This window comes from Kryptolebias marmoratus, linkage group LG16 (assembly GCF_001649575.2).
Source record: "Kryptolebias marmoratus isolate JLee-2015 linkage group LG16, ASM164957v2, whole genome shotgun sequence".
In the NCBI taxonomy this organism is placed as follows: domain Eukaryota; kingdom Metazoa; phylum Chordata; class Actinopteri; order Cyprinodontiformes; family Rivulidae; genus Kryptolebias; species Kryptolebias marmoratus.
The window spans coordinates 24,254,080-24,267,489 of record NC_051445.1 but is presented as its reverse complement, the minus strand read 5'-3'; the positions used below and the strand labels follow the sequence as shown (position 1 = coordinate 24,267,489).

Sequence of the window (13,410 nt, the reverse complement as noted above, 5' to 3'; positions counted from 1 at the left end):
AATTGGCTCATTCTCTAACTGTTTTAATACAATGTTTAGAAAAGACGCTTAAACACAAGCAAAGAAGGAGTAAAAGACAGTAGCAACAGTCATTTTTGCTTTGGAAAATGGGAAAAGATTCTGTAGCAATAAACAATACAATCTGGTACTTAAGAGGTACAAACCTTGTACTTACAAGGAACTTACAGAGATAAATATAGGATAATTACAGGGTACTTCAGGGGTTACGTATAAGGTACCTCCAAGGTAATTACAGGGTACTTACAATGTAATTATATTTAGTAATTACAAGGTATATACAGGGTAACGTACAAGGTAATTACATTGTACTTATGGGTGAAGTACAAAGTACTTATGAGACAACATACAGGGTAGTTGTGAGGTAATGTACAGGGCAAATATAGAGTACTTCTGGATAAGTACCAGGTAATTATCCCTTCAGTACCCTGTAATTACCTTGAACGTTATCATATGGTTACAATGTACATACCCCAGTTAGTACCTTGTAAATACCCTGTATCTATCCACTGAAGTACCCTGTAAGTACCAGGTACGTACTCAGTAAGTATCAGGTATGTACCCTGTAAGTACCAGGATGTATTATGTATTCCTACCAAAGATTCATATTGTGCCAAATAATATAGATTAGTAGGTAGTAGAGTAGTAAGCTGTCAAGTGCTGGCAAAAAGATTGCCAGGGTTATTATAATATCACTCTGAACAAGGAACAAACACAGTTTTGAGGATTTGGGTGTGGGTTGCAGGGTGGGACTGTATGGTAGTTCATAGGTGAATAAACAGGAACAGGGGTGAAGAGAACATTTTAAACTAAATCTCAGTTTCTCTGAAGTGTGTGCTTGTGTCTGCTACCCTGAGGAGATTTTAAACCTGTGTGTTAAAGTTTACAGCAGCTCTCCACCTTCAAACTCTTCTATGGCAGCAGAAACATGCACTTTCTATAGAAAAGGGTGGGGTGGGGGCCAGAGTTTAAGGATGCTTATTTACTGCAGGTGGCAAAAGTATTCAACCCCTTAATATTCTCTCTTTTTGTTGCTGGATTTTTTTCCAATGTAAATATAAGCACTGAGTCTACACAAAACACTACACAATAATTAGGTTGATTATGATAGAATAAAAATCAATGGATTCTTCACACAAACAAAGTTATAGAAAAGTACAGAACGGGGTTGGGTTATTCAAAATATCCAAAAATTGGACATCCCACAGAGTACCTTTACATCAAACCATCCATCCATCAGTTTTCTTTAACACTGGTTAGATGGAGCCTATTTCCAGTGGCCATTGTACAAATGGGGGTTACCCTGAACAAGTTGCAAGTTCACTAAAAGACAAATGAGGCAAACAACCATTCACACTTTGACAGTTCAGTTTAGAGCTACCAATTAACCTAACATGCATGTTTTTACTCTGTGAGAAAAAACTGGAGAACCCGGAGAAAAACCAGAACATGCAAACTCCACACAGAAAGGCCCCAGCTGGGTTATGAACTTGCAACCTCCAAGAGAGGGTTTCTCAACAAAATTCATCACGTTAATCAGAGAAGCAACCAAGTAGACAAGAATAATCTTGATAGAGCTTGGCAGCTCTTTTTCAAAGATGAGAGTATCTGTCCAAAGAACTTCAATAAGCACAAAGCTGACCTTAATTAAAAGTGGCCAGGAAAAAGCTATTTGCTTAAAGAAAAAAAAAAATAAGACCGACTATTAGGAATTTGCTAAAAGGCATGTTTGAGACTCACGAAACATGTGGAAGAAGGTGCTGTGGTCAGATGAGCTTTAGTGACACCATGTCTGATGCAAACCAGTACATCTTATAAAGCTGAGAACACCATTCCAACAATGAAGCATGGTGGTGGTAGCATTGTGCTATGGGAATGTTTTTCATCAGCAGAGACTCAAAGTTCAAAGTTGAATGAAGGATTAAGCAAAATGTTGACAAATTTCTTAGGGAAACTTGTTTGAGTCTTTCAGAGATTTGATACTGAGATGGAAGTTCACCTCCTGCAGAAGGGAAACCCAGACATTCCTCTCTCTAGCGACACTGTCCAGCTCCTCCTGGAAAATCCCAGGGTGTTCCCAAGCCAGAGAGGAAACATTATCCATGCAACGAGTTCTGGATCTACTCAGAGTTCTTCTTACAGTGGGATGTGTCAGAAAAACTTCCACAGGGAGGTGCCCAGGAAGAATCTCAGCTGACTCCTTTTGATTAGGAGGCGCAGCAGCTGTAATCCAAACTGCCCCCAGATGATGACGCTCCTCTTCTCTTAAGTTAAGTCCAGACACTCGCTCCTCTGCAGAACTGCCACTTTAACAAGGTGGAGGGGTTTCAGTATCTCTTCACTGCTGGGGGCTCTTTTATCTGTGTCATCAACCTCTGGTAGGGTTTCTCATGGTAAATTGGCCTTAGGGGAGCAGTCACACTAAGAGACTCAAAGACTTTAATGGAGAAAGGCCATATAACCAGGTACCCTGTGGGAAACCAGGGCACTTTAGAGCCACACCTGGTGGTCGATGCCTAGGTCCTGGGGCTTAGCCAGACCAAGCCTGAAGAAACTACAAGAAGCTACCTCCATATCAATCTACCTGCAGGAAGTGTAATCAAGGTCAGGAGCAGAGCAAGCTGAGTATCAGGTAGGAGCTGTGCCTTAGACATTCTGATTTCTGGCGTCAAAATCTAGCTATTAGTACGTGAAAGTTTGTTTCATAATAAAATATATTTCTGATTTTAAACTGGCAGTTTTGTTGTATAAAATTAAAAGATACAACCACCTTAATGTCCCTTAAAATTCCAGAATGCAAAGCAACCAATCAGAAAAAATATCAAGGAGCTGAATACTTTTGCAGTCCACTGTGAAAAGGTGAGGAAAAACACTACGATCGTCTATAGAGCACCAAGAGAGTGCAGGGGCCTTTACCTGAGTTGTGTGAATATGAGCCCTTGTCTGTAAAACAAAAGCAGTAGGTTTGACATGACACAAATAACAAAAATAAAAAAAAACTAATTTAAAAAAAGTGTTGTGAAATTGCTGTTGGATGTGTTTTTCATTTGTACATGAAAACAATTGCACAACTAAATTCTTAAGTTATTGACATTACTAATGTGGATAAATGATCTATTTACTGTGGAATTGAGGATTTGGTCTCTAAATGTTCAGTGGCATGATTCTTGAAAACCAGATTTTTAAAAAAAGAGCTCTAGTGTTTCTTACGCTGCAGCCGTCGTGTTGGACTCTCTCCATGAAGCTGCCTGCGCTGTGCATTTGGGGAGGCACGTGGAAGTGGGATGGATGACACGTCGTGTGTTTGTAGCTTGTACCAGTGAGGTTCGTCATCTAAAAGAGCCGTCTCCAACTCAATAAGGATCTGCCCAAGGAAAAGTGTCATAGTAAAGTCTCTACTGAGTAAACATGCCATCAGTATCATGATTTTATTTTAAGACTTTTATCAGAAATGAATATACAGCAACATTTATTAATCACTTGTTTCATTATATTCATGGAGCTTTTACAGAAAGCATAAATCACAAACTAACTATTTCTGTTCAGAAACATTATAAATCCAGAGTGTATATATTCCTCTCTAATATCAATAAATGTCAAATTGTTCTAACTGTATCATTCCTTAGCAACTGCTTTATATTTGCATATGAACAAGTAGTGTGTTTTCTCTTCTAAATAATCAGAAACAAATAATTTGGAAATAATATATTGCAACTGAAGGCTCAACCTATATTCACTGAGATCACTGAGACCAGTTGTGATCAATAAAACAAAACTGTGTTTTAAATGACCATAGATCATCCGAACTTCCTTAGTTTTGGACCCAAGGGTTGTGACTACTGCAGGTCTGCATCATAGCGCTTCAGAGAAAGAAAAATGAGTGCAAATGAGATTGCAAGACTTTCCAAAGAAGGTGAGTATCAGAGAAAAAGTGGAGACCTTCTAAATATTTGTTTGGACACAGTTACAGTATTAAAACTGTATAACTCAAGATGGGCGTAAAATATAAAAACTTGAATTTCAGTAATTCAGGGTAAATTTGTTCCAATTGTGGGCCCTATATCATTTATCATTTATTACTAGATTTTAAATGTACATATGTAAAAGCAAATACAAAACTTTATTTAAATCTACTATGTATTAGTAAACTGACATATTAATAGAGACTCTGGTGAGGGTTAATTATCTTACCTCTCCCAGGAATTCACTCTCCTCCTCTCTGACCCTGGCTTGGTCCCACAATGTAATCTCCAGCATGCGCTCTCGAAACTCCCGCCGGTGCACCGGCGAATACATAAAGGTCTGATTCCATTTGGGCTCTAAGGATTTCTTTACTGTTTTTGTTCTCCTCTTGCTTTTGTCACTGGAGGAACAATAATTCAAACTGTTTATATTTACAACCTTGATAGTGAAGAGCCACGAGCACAAGAAATCCACAACACAACACTAGACAGACACAACATCATGCAAATTATTAGTAGAAGAAAAAAAAAGTTTTTGTGCTAACAGTTCAAAATGACCACTTCTTTAATTACTCATAAGTACACAAAGTGAAATTCCTTAACATGATGCAAACTGAGAGCTTACAGCCAACACTATACATAGAAATATTCAGTTATTTATAAAACATTTCCTGATAATAGTGGGTAAAATACAATGACACATGACCTTGTAATTTTGATAAATTGATACCAAAATCCATCCATCCATCCACTCATCTGTCTAACCATTACCTATACCCACTTTTTCCTCTTCAGAGTTGGTGGTGGTGCCCTTCTCCAGCAGTCATTGGGTGACAGGCAGGGTACACCTTGGACAGGTTGCCAGTCCATAACAGGACCACACAGAGGCACACAAGACAGACGATCATGCACACCCACATTCACACCTAAGGGCAATTAAGAATGACCAATTAACCTACTGCGCATGTGTTTTTGATATGGGAGGAAACCGGACTACCTGGAGAAATCCACACATGCATGGGAAGAACCTGTAAACTCTAGCCAACATTTGAGCCTTCACTCTTATTCCTGTAAAGAAGCAGTGCTGACCAACTGCCAGTTGTAACCATCAAGACAACAAGATCCTGCATCTGTCTAAAAGGAGTCTTTCAGCATATTTTTAAAGAAATTGGATTAATTTAGTATACCTGAAATAATAAGATTTTATTCCTCTTACCTTCTGTCAGGGAGGAAGTAGATTTTGACATAAGGGTTCCTGGGTCGACCATCTTCCCTGGGTGGCAAGTCTTTGGCACCCAGAATGGTGACTATTAGCTGGTGACCCACTTTGTCATACCATAGTTTGACCTGTGAAAGCACAGCAGGGACAACATAGTGAGAAACTGCTCAGTGACAGTTCAGAAAGGGCAAGAACAAAAAAAAAGAAACACATAGGGTATAATGCAGGAGAAGATGATTTTATCAAGTCGGAACCCAAATTAGTGCAGAATCATCTATTTTTGTTGAATTTATAATTATTTTTAACTTAGTGATTTGTTTATGGTCTTCCCCAGTATTTACCCTTCAAAAAAGAGAGAGGGAGAGAGACAAACGTGTTAACTTATGATGTCAGACCATGTCTTAGTAAAATATTTATTTCAAATTAAAATATTTGCTTATTTGTTTAACAAATGGGGCCTAAAATATTTTCAAACTGTGTAATAATGCTAAAAATGCCAAGTTTCTCCTGCAATGAACGGAACAGGATTTTCCATTTGTGTCATGTGCATTTACACACACACACATACATGCGCGCACACACACACACACACACACACATATGTATGTATGCATGCATGCATGTATGTATTCACTGTGATTTTTTTTTGTTTTATGTCAGAGTTGCTTTTGCTTTTTTTCTGATATAATTTATATCTTTAATGCTGTCAACAAAAACTTATCCTGCAAAGATGAATATTTTCTTAATAGAAATGAATGCAGTTAGCCTGAATGTTATTTCAACTGAGGTGAATTATTGTGAAATGCTAAGGGCAACATGCTCTGAAACTAATGAATTGCTTTTTAAATTATATTTTGTACCACTTATGTTGCTTCAAATAATATTATCTGGTACTCATTGGGGATTTACATAGAGAAATCAATCATGCTGCTACAAAAGGTATCAAAGACACTTCAAGCTAAAATGGAAGTATGGACTTCAGTTAAAGACACTTAGAAGACAAGGAAGTCCAACAGAAGCCTTAGGGAAACTAAATGAAATGAGAAGTAAGGCTTCTAAGTTCTTGTCCATACTTCGTTAAAATATGAATATGAAAAGGGCCTCCACTGTTTACAACTGTCAGCTGGACATGCAGTAATGCAGGAGAGAGCACTCAAGACAGGTCAATAGGTTTGACAGAGTCAGAACACGGGATCTACTGCAAAACAAATTGTACCAAATGATGTCCCTACATGTATTTGTAGCCCATTAGAAATTTCAAAAGAAAATAGATATTGCAAACGTTGAATAATTTCAGGTAATATTTCTGAGGACTTTTACCTTGAAAAAAAACTGTGCACATACATGTGTATGGACATGTGCAACAACAGAAAACTGTTGAGAGGAACTGATATGGAGGTTGCTCTCCACTGTGTCCAGTCCTATGTGATTAACCCAAACATGAATATACACTTTAAGAGATAGTTTACCCATTTTGAAGTATGTGTTTGTGAAAAAGTTATTAATAATTAACATCAAACCTGCTGTTGATAGTTATTTAAACAGCTTGAATAAAAAAAATAAGATTAGGTCCAACAGGACTGATAAACTAACAACTAGTCTGAACACAGTTAGAATCTTAAAATAGATCCAATTTTCAACATTTTATAGAACGTTTTATAAACCTCTTCACTGCTGTTAATGTTCAGACAACCATTAGCTCATCAGTTCTGTCAGATTTAAACTCTATTTCTTCCTAAATATATCTACAACTGGAAAGATATGAATTGTTTATTACTTTTCCACAGAGCCCAACTTCAAAATGGTTGAGCTGTACCTTTAAGGCATGCATAAAGATACAGTCTTATTGTTTCTTTATTAACTCTTTCATGAGATTGAATTTGAAAATTACTGTAGTAGATATTTTTGTAAAGATCTGTGTGCTCCATCACTGATGAGGTGTGCTTCTTGTTAAAACCATAAATCAGATCCATATCGGGTTTGTCACTACATGAAGATATATACCGATAAGATGCATATTCAAGTAAAAACATTAACATTTAAGGCTCATCAATTCAGTTAGCCATAGCTATTCTACAACAAGAACAAAATATTTATTATGTATGTATCAGGAAGACCCTTCAAATGTGAATGGAAAACTATGAGGATAGTATTTGGCAGGTACAATTTGCTTATTCATAAATTCTCAGCTAAAAGGGAAAATGAAATTTGCTTTTGGTTTCCCAAACAGGACGGTGAACTTGGTGTCATTTCCCTGCAACATGAAACCACACGGCCATTAGCTGGAATTTGATAATTAGGATGACTTTTAGTCACAGTTCGAGAAATATTTCAGAGTAAGATTTGAAGAACGGATATTTGGATACATGGCACACTGAAGCAGGAAAAAACCAAGTCCTTTGTCCTTAAAACAGACAAATAAATAAATAATGGAGACCACCTCCTCTATTGCCTTGGACAAAATCTAATCTGTTCAATAGAAGCTCAATAAAGTAAAGTCAACACACAAAAGGCAATGGGAGAGTGTCTCTCAAAATCTGTAAATTAGCTGATCATGCATTAAAGTACAAGGATGACATGAATGGGTATAAAATGAGTAAAATAAGAACTAAGAACTAATCATAGCTGTCATACTAAAGAAAATCAAACTGAAGATAATGACACAATGCACTCCATTGAGAGGGAAATTTGAAGCTACTATTTCCCCAAGAATGCATTTCTCAAAGTATGGAGAAAAAAGCCAGTCAACAGTCAGTAAGGTAAAAACCAAACACAGCTGGTGCCCGTCATACTGGGCCTATTACCTGAACCCTAGGGGCAAAAGGCGTTGTTCTTCTACTAAGGCTTTGGCTCTGGATAAGTAAAATTAAACAGCAAAAAAAAGAAAGAAAAAGAAAAAAGAAAACTCACAATACACTCAAAGACAACAACCAAAATTCGTTGTTCATATAGGACATCTGGGACTAGGTTCATTCTTATTTTATTTGATTGTTTTCAGTCTGTTTTATTAAAATTACTTATATCTTAAACTCAGTTCAGCAAAACCTCCATTAGTACATTATTCTAGCCCATAGTTTTATCTCATATTTCTTTCTGAACCTTGTTCGTCTCTGCTTTAGAGCTTACATTAAAGTAAACACTGCTGTTAAAATGTACTGAGGACTGGGCCAACTCATTTCTATACTGAGTGAAATTACTCATTAGGCACTTAAGATCTTGCAAAGTTCATTGAATGAACAGAACTGTTTGAGGGATGAGTCAGCTTTGGATTTCAAGGTCAGCTCTCACATTGAAACACAGGACAGGAAACATAACAATGGGCGAAAAATGTTTTTAAATTTGCTTCTGTTTTAACTGACAGGTTGTATAATACAGTTTATTATCATAATCAGTTTTTGCTAAACGACTTTAAACGTATAAAACGTATAATAAAGGATACTAGAACCCACTGTCAGTCAAACTAAAACATTTGTCTTAAAAGTTAACATGGCAATAAAAAAATGCACTGAAGGTGTTGCTCTATTGTTAAAATTGATTCTAATGTGGGTTAATTTATCTTTGCTTTAATGCAGCTCTTTACCTATTTACACTAGGAGAGTTTTTGTACTAGATAATGGACAACACACAAAGTAACCTGATCTTCAGTCCTGTGTTGGGTTGGAGAAAAGCCAGGGACACAGACTGACAAATAAATACAAACGGCTGTGGACCCAACAATCGTTTGAACTCAGATCTATCATTATTTTTATGGCATAAGTACTGTACTTCCTAACACTCGCAGTCAGATTATTGTACAGGCTTTGAGTGTAGAGTTGAGGTCACTTACTGAGAGCTGTCCTGACAGATACTGGGGGGCATCCCTCAGCATGCTGGGACTCATAGGGGACGTGACGGAGATTGATGGACGATCCATCTTCTGAGACTCAAAGGAGCTTGAACCTGATAGACCATAATAGTCATATTATGCAGCGCATATGTTAGTTTTAGCAAGCACTTTTATTAGAACAAGCCAATAAAACTGAAAAGATGATAGACGGAGACACAAAGAAAGTTTAGGGCAACAACATTTATCATTGAAATCATAATTAAGGAAAGAGAATGAAGCAACTCTATTTTCATCAGATTAACCTGATGAAAATCACAATAATACTCACTTGATTCCAGCTGTCCATGTGTGCTGTCAGGTATTCTTGGAATATCTCTGAAAAAAGGAATATAAGAAAAATTTAAAAAGAACAAGAAACAGTGACAAAGACAACAATAAGGATGGAGTGGATCAGTTTAAGCTAATGCTGATTGCACTGTTTGAATGACTGTAAGCATCAGATCAGTCTTCAGCCACCTACGGTCCCAGCTTCCTCAGTAGATAAGAGTATGTAAGTTATAGAAACTGATGTACCACTGTGTTTTTTTAGGATATTTTATTCTTCAAAATAAATGTAAGAGATTACAGGCTTTTATTTTATAATGACAAAGAAGGGGAGAATTATCGAAATTTCAATGCAAAGTTAGAGGGGTCATAAAAGCAAAAAACTTGATTAGAATTTTTTTTTTTTGCCAAGTGTAAGGCCTCCAAACATAGCTTTGAGAAAGATCTAGGGAAATGTTAACATGTGATGTTATAATCTGATGAAAAAAAAATTTTTCCAATTAGTGTTATTTAGATACATGATTACTATTTATTAATGTTTATGATGGAAAATTATTTTATAAAGAACCTTAGTTTTTCTTTTAACTGTCTGAACTGCACCTGCTATTTTAAAGCTTTTAAAGACACAGATTTAACACTACATATATATATTAATGTGTAAAGAAAGCCTGATGTTTTACAATAAAAAGTAATACTAATTCAGAACAAATTTGGTCCAATGCTTAAAAACCAGAGTTACTGTCTCGTTGCTGAATTCCACCAGCATTGTTGTGTTGAGAGTATTTGTGCAACTCTCATTTTGAATTCTCACCCAATAGGCCGGGAGACCACTAGCTCCACTTGCGGCTCAGGCTTGGATTCTAATATAATATTGTAAACTTCTTTAAATGTGGCTCCTTGTAAAAGCCGCCCATTCCACTCCAGCACCTGGTCACCTGTAAAATCACCACATAGGATATATTAATCTGTTATTGTCACAGGAAAAAGAAGTACACACTATTATGTTCCACTCTTTAGAAAGAGAGTACGCAGAATTCGACCAAATTCATTTTTCTAAATGATAACCTTTCATATGCTTTTACTACCTGGTCTGAGGTGTCCAACAGTGTCTGCAAGACTTCCTTTCCTCACTTTAGTGATAAAAGCACAAAGTCTTCCAGATTCTGTCATTTTGCCTCCAACCACCTGCAGAAGAACAGAAATTTAGCACAAAATTAACGCAAAGTTACAATTATAAGTTCAATCTATGCTATTCTGTTTTGATTGCATATTAAAAACATCACAGTACCTCTGCATGGGAAAACCTATAAACACTGTAGTATTAAAGCTCGTAAAGTTTTTTTTAAAAAGAGAGATTTATTAATTGTTTTTGTTGTCCACTTGATGCCATGGTTTACTTGAAAATAATGAATCCTCAATAAAAGCATAGCAAAGAGGGGGTCACTGGTAAATGTGGCCCTATGCCGTTTGAAAACACCGTCCATGACTCTGCTTTACTCCCCAGAGACATACTTTGGTAACGCTCTATGGCTGTGGGCTAAAGCTGCACTGTACGGTCCTGAATTGTTGAACTCCACGGCACTCATCTTGCACTGGCATCATACAAACAAAAAATTCTTCTTAAATGGCAGCTGAATGCAACATATAAAGAAGCTTAGAGAGGTCTGCTAAATGAAATGGGTTTATGTAACAGTCAGGAGCTAGAAAGACAGGCTTGCAGAGGAGGAGGTGAGACAGAGGAAGATGGTCAGTGAGGGCGAGGCTGGCAGCCTGTGACTGATAGACTGACTGGGTGGATCGCCGAGCTGGTTGGCTGCAGCTGCTGAGCGGACAGAAATGCACAGAAGCACTGAGCAGACACAAACATGCCATTTCATGAGGTTCATTCAATCAGTAATGATTTTTCCCCATCTTGCTTCTCTCAGTTCTCTCTCTACATGGCAGGCTTTATGAGACTGAGCAAAGTGAGCAAAATGACTACAACAACAAAAATGCTCTGGTTTGGCACGGCAGTGACTTAAGTGAAACAAACAAGTAAAAAACATGATCAGAATTTTTAAAACGTATACAGCATTTGCACAATGTCAATAATGATAATTGTGTAATAAAACGATGTAAAGAATTATCAGAACTTGGTGGTAAATTTAGTCAAACACAAAAGAAGTTAGAAACTTTACAGGTTAGGAGCTATCATAGAGAACAAAATCTTTCAATATATATATATATATATATATATATATAAACTATTAAAAAATAAAGTAATAATGCTCTGTGAGTGTTCTCACTTTAGTACATACCCATTTGTTATAAAAAAATACATTTCTTGTTTCCTGTTTTCAAAAGAATACATTTCAGGGACATTTGGAGCGTATTTCATGCACTGTCCAGCAACAATACAACTGTTCCCTGCTATTCCTAGAACTGACTTCAGCTCCACAATTAAAATATTACGTTAGATGATGTAGAGCAGAAATCAAGTAAACAGCCATAGATGCCTTTTCCAACTCTCCCTAAATACATATTTACATGCACTGGTGTGCTCATTATTTAATACACTCCTGTGCCATGGCTTCAGAGATTAATAAGCAAGTAAACAAAACACAGCAAAATCAAACTAACTATGAACATAATGAAACAACGGAGAAGAACTAAAGAGAAATATAATCATTCATGTCATTTTTGCTCAACTAATGTTGCTATGGCACATTTTAACAAAAAAAGTTAAAGTTAGAGTTAAAGAATATTTGCATGTTTGACTAATATTTTAACCAATCTAACTGGGTCATTTTCAAATAACCCTGTGAAAATGTTTCTTACAGTAACTGTGATAAATGTACAAGTTTTTTAAAAAGTGTTTTGGAGGGAAATGTGGTGGATTACAAAGATGAGGGTGCATCACTATCAAAACAGGAGACAGAAAGTGCGAACAGAAATATTAAAGTCTTACCTTCAGACCAAGCAGAGCTCCTGAGTCTCGAGGCACACTTCCATCTTTCATACGCTTGCTGAGCAGGATCCGGCCAATTAGACGATCCCCATCTTTGGATGGCTGCCATGTCACCGGGTGCTACAAGGTCAGAGCAACAACACACCTTTTGTTGAACGACTCGACCACTTGAACTCGATCTGTTCAAACCAAACAAGACAACTGCAGGGGCACAAAAGGTAATATAGTAATAATTCACTTAGGAAAGGAAGTTCACACAAACTCTGATGATTTTTAAAGACTGCTTTCATGTTTGAATAGCATACTGCTCATTTGTTTTAAATATAAGTTAATATAATTTAACTGTGAAGTGCAATTGGTACCACTTTCAGAGCTTGTGTAAACCTGCCAGTGTGAGGCTGGAGTGAGCTTCATGCAAGTATCCCATGCAGAGAAAAGCAAGCAGCCCCAACACTCATCCTCAAACCAGCTCTTCAAACTGGAGGAGGAAGACCAGAGTCTAATTCTGATGCTTCACTACACAAACATACAACCACCATCAACTGGAGTAGTGAGGGGAAAGCAGACAGCAAAAATTGAGATGAAAAACAGCCAATGATACAGAACCAAATGAGGTGGACCATTGGGTGCCAGATAAATAAAACTAAAGGGATGAAACTTTGACAATATAAAACAGTCAGGAGATGCAGATAGAGTAAAATCACATAAAAATAAGAAGGGAAGGGAAGGGAAAAAAGAAAACCAAATGTAAATCTTTGTGCAAAACACATCCAATCCTTCCTGTTTTGTGTGCTTTTTGATTCAGCTATAGAAGTGAATGGAAAAGGGGAGGTTGTGTCTGGACTGGGTGCTGTGGGGTGGGGAAGTAGAGTGAGGGGGACGGGCCTGTGTAAAGGTGTTCCTACAGGACTGCTGCAGAGCAAGAACACAATATACGAAGGAGGACGAGCATGCAACTAGAAGAGACCCACATTCTGTGTGCCATGACAAACAAAGAGTGAGTGTGTGTCAGTGCTATTATTCAACAACTACTGCAAGGTTGTGTGTGTGTGTTATGTTGGGAGGGCAAAACAGCAAGTACAAGTAGCAAGCAAAACAAGTGTTCCCAAAAGAC

At 37.1% G+C, this 13,410-nt stretch overlaps 1 protein-coding gene across 49 annotated transcripts in view; it reads right to left on the bottom strand.

Moving 5' to 3' along the window:
- Positions 1-13,410, bottom strand: part of rims2a (regulating synaptic membrane exocytosis 2a) — a 159,977-nt gene that overhangs the window by 56,666 nt on the left and 89,901 nt on the right. For 21 of the 49 annotated variants that reach the window (XM_037980253.1, XM_037980269.1, XM_017413151.3 and 18 more), the window contains 10 exons: positions 12,297-12,416; positions 10,435-10,534; positions 10,161-10,284; positions 9,354-9,400; positions 9,026-9,138; positions 8,004-8,051; positions 5,197-5,327; positions 4,210-4,381; positions 3,229-3,382; positions 2,935-2,961 (listed from right to left, as the gene is read on the bottom strand). In XM_037980253.1, the coding sequence (XP_037836181.1) occupies positions 2,935-2,961; positions 3,229-3,382; positions 4,210-4,381; positions 5,197-5,327; positions 8,004-8,051; positions 9,026-9,138; positions 9,354-9,400; positions 10,161-10,284; positions 10,435-10,534; positions 12,297-12,416 (1,036 nt within the window). The remainder of the gene's footprint in view (positions 1-2,934; positions 2,962-3,228; positions 3,383-4,209; positions 4,382-5,196; positions 5,328-8,003; positions 8,052-9,025; positions 9,139-9,353; positions 9,401-10,160; positions 10,285-10,434; positions 10,535-12,296; positions 12,417-13,410) is intronic. The other 28 variants (XM_025005278.2, XM_017413159.3, XM_025005281.2 and 25 more) reach the window with 3 other exon arrangements.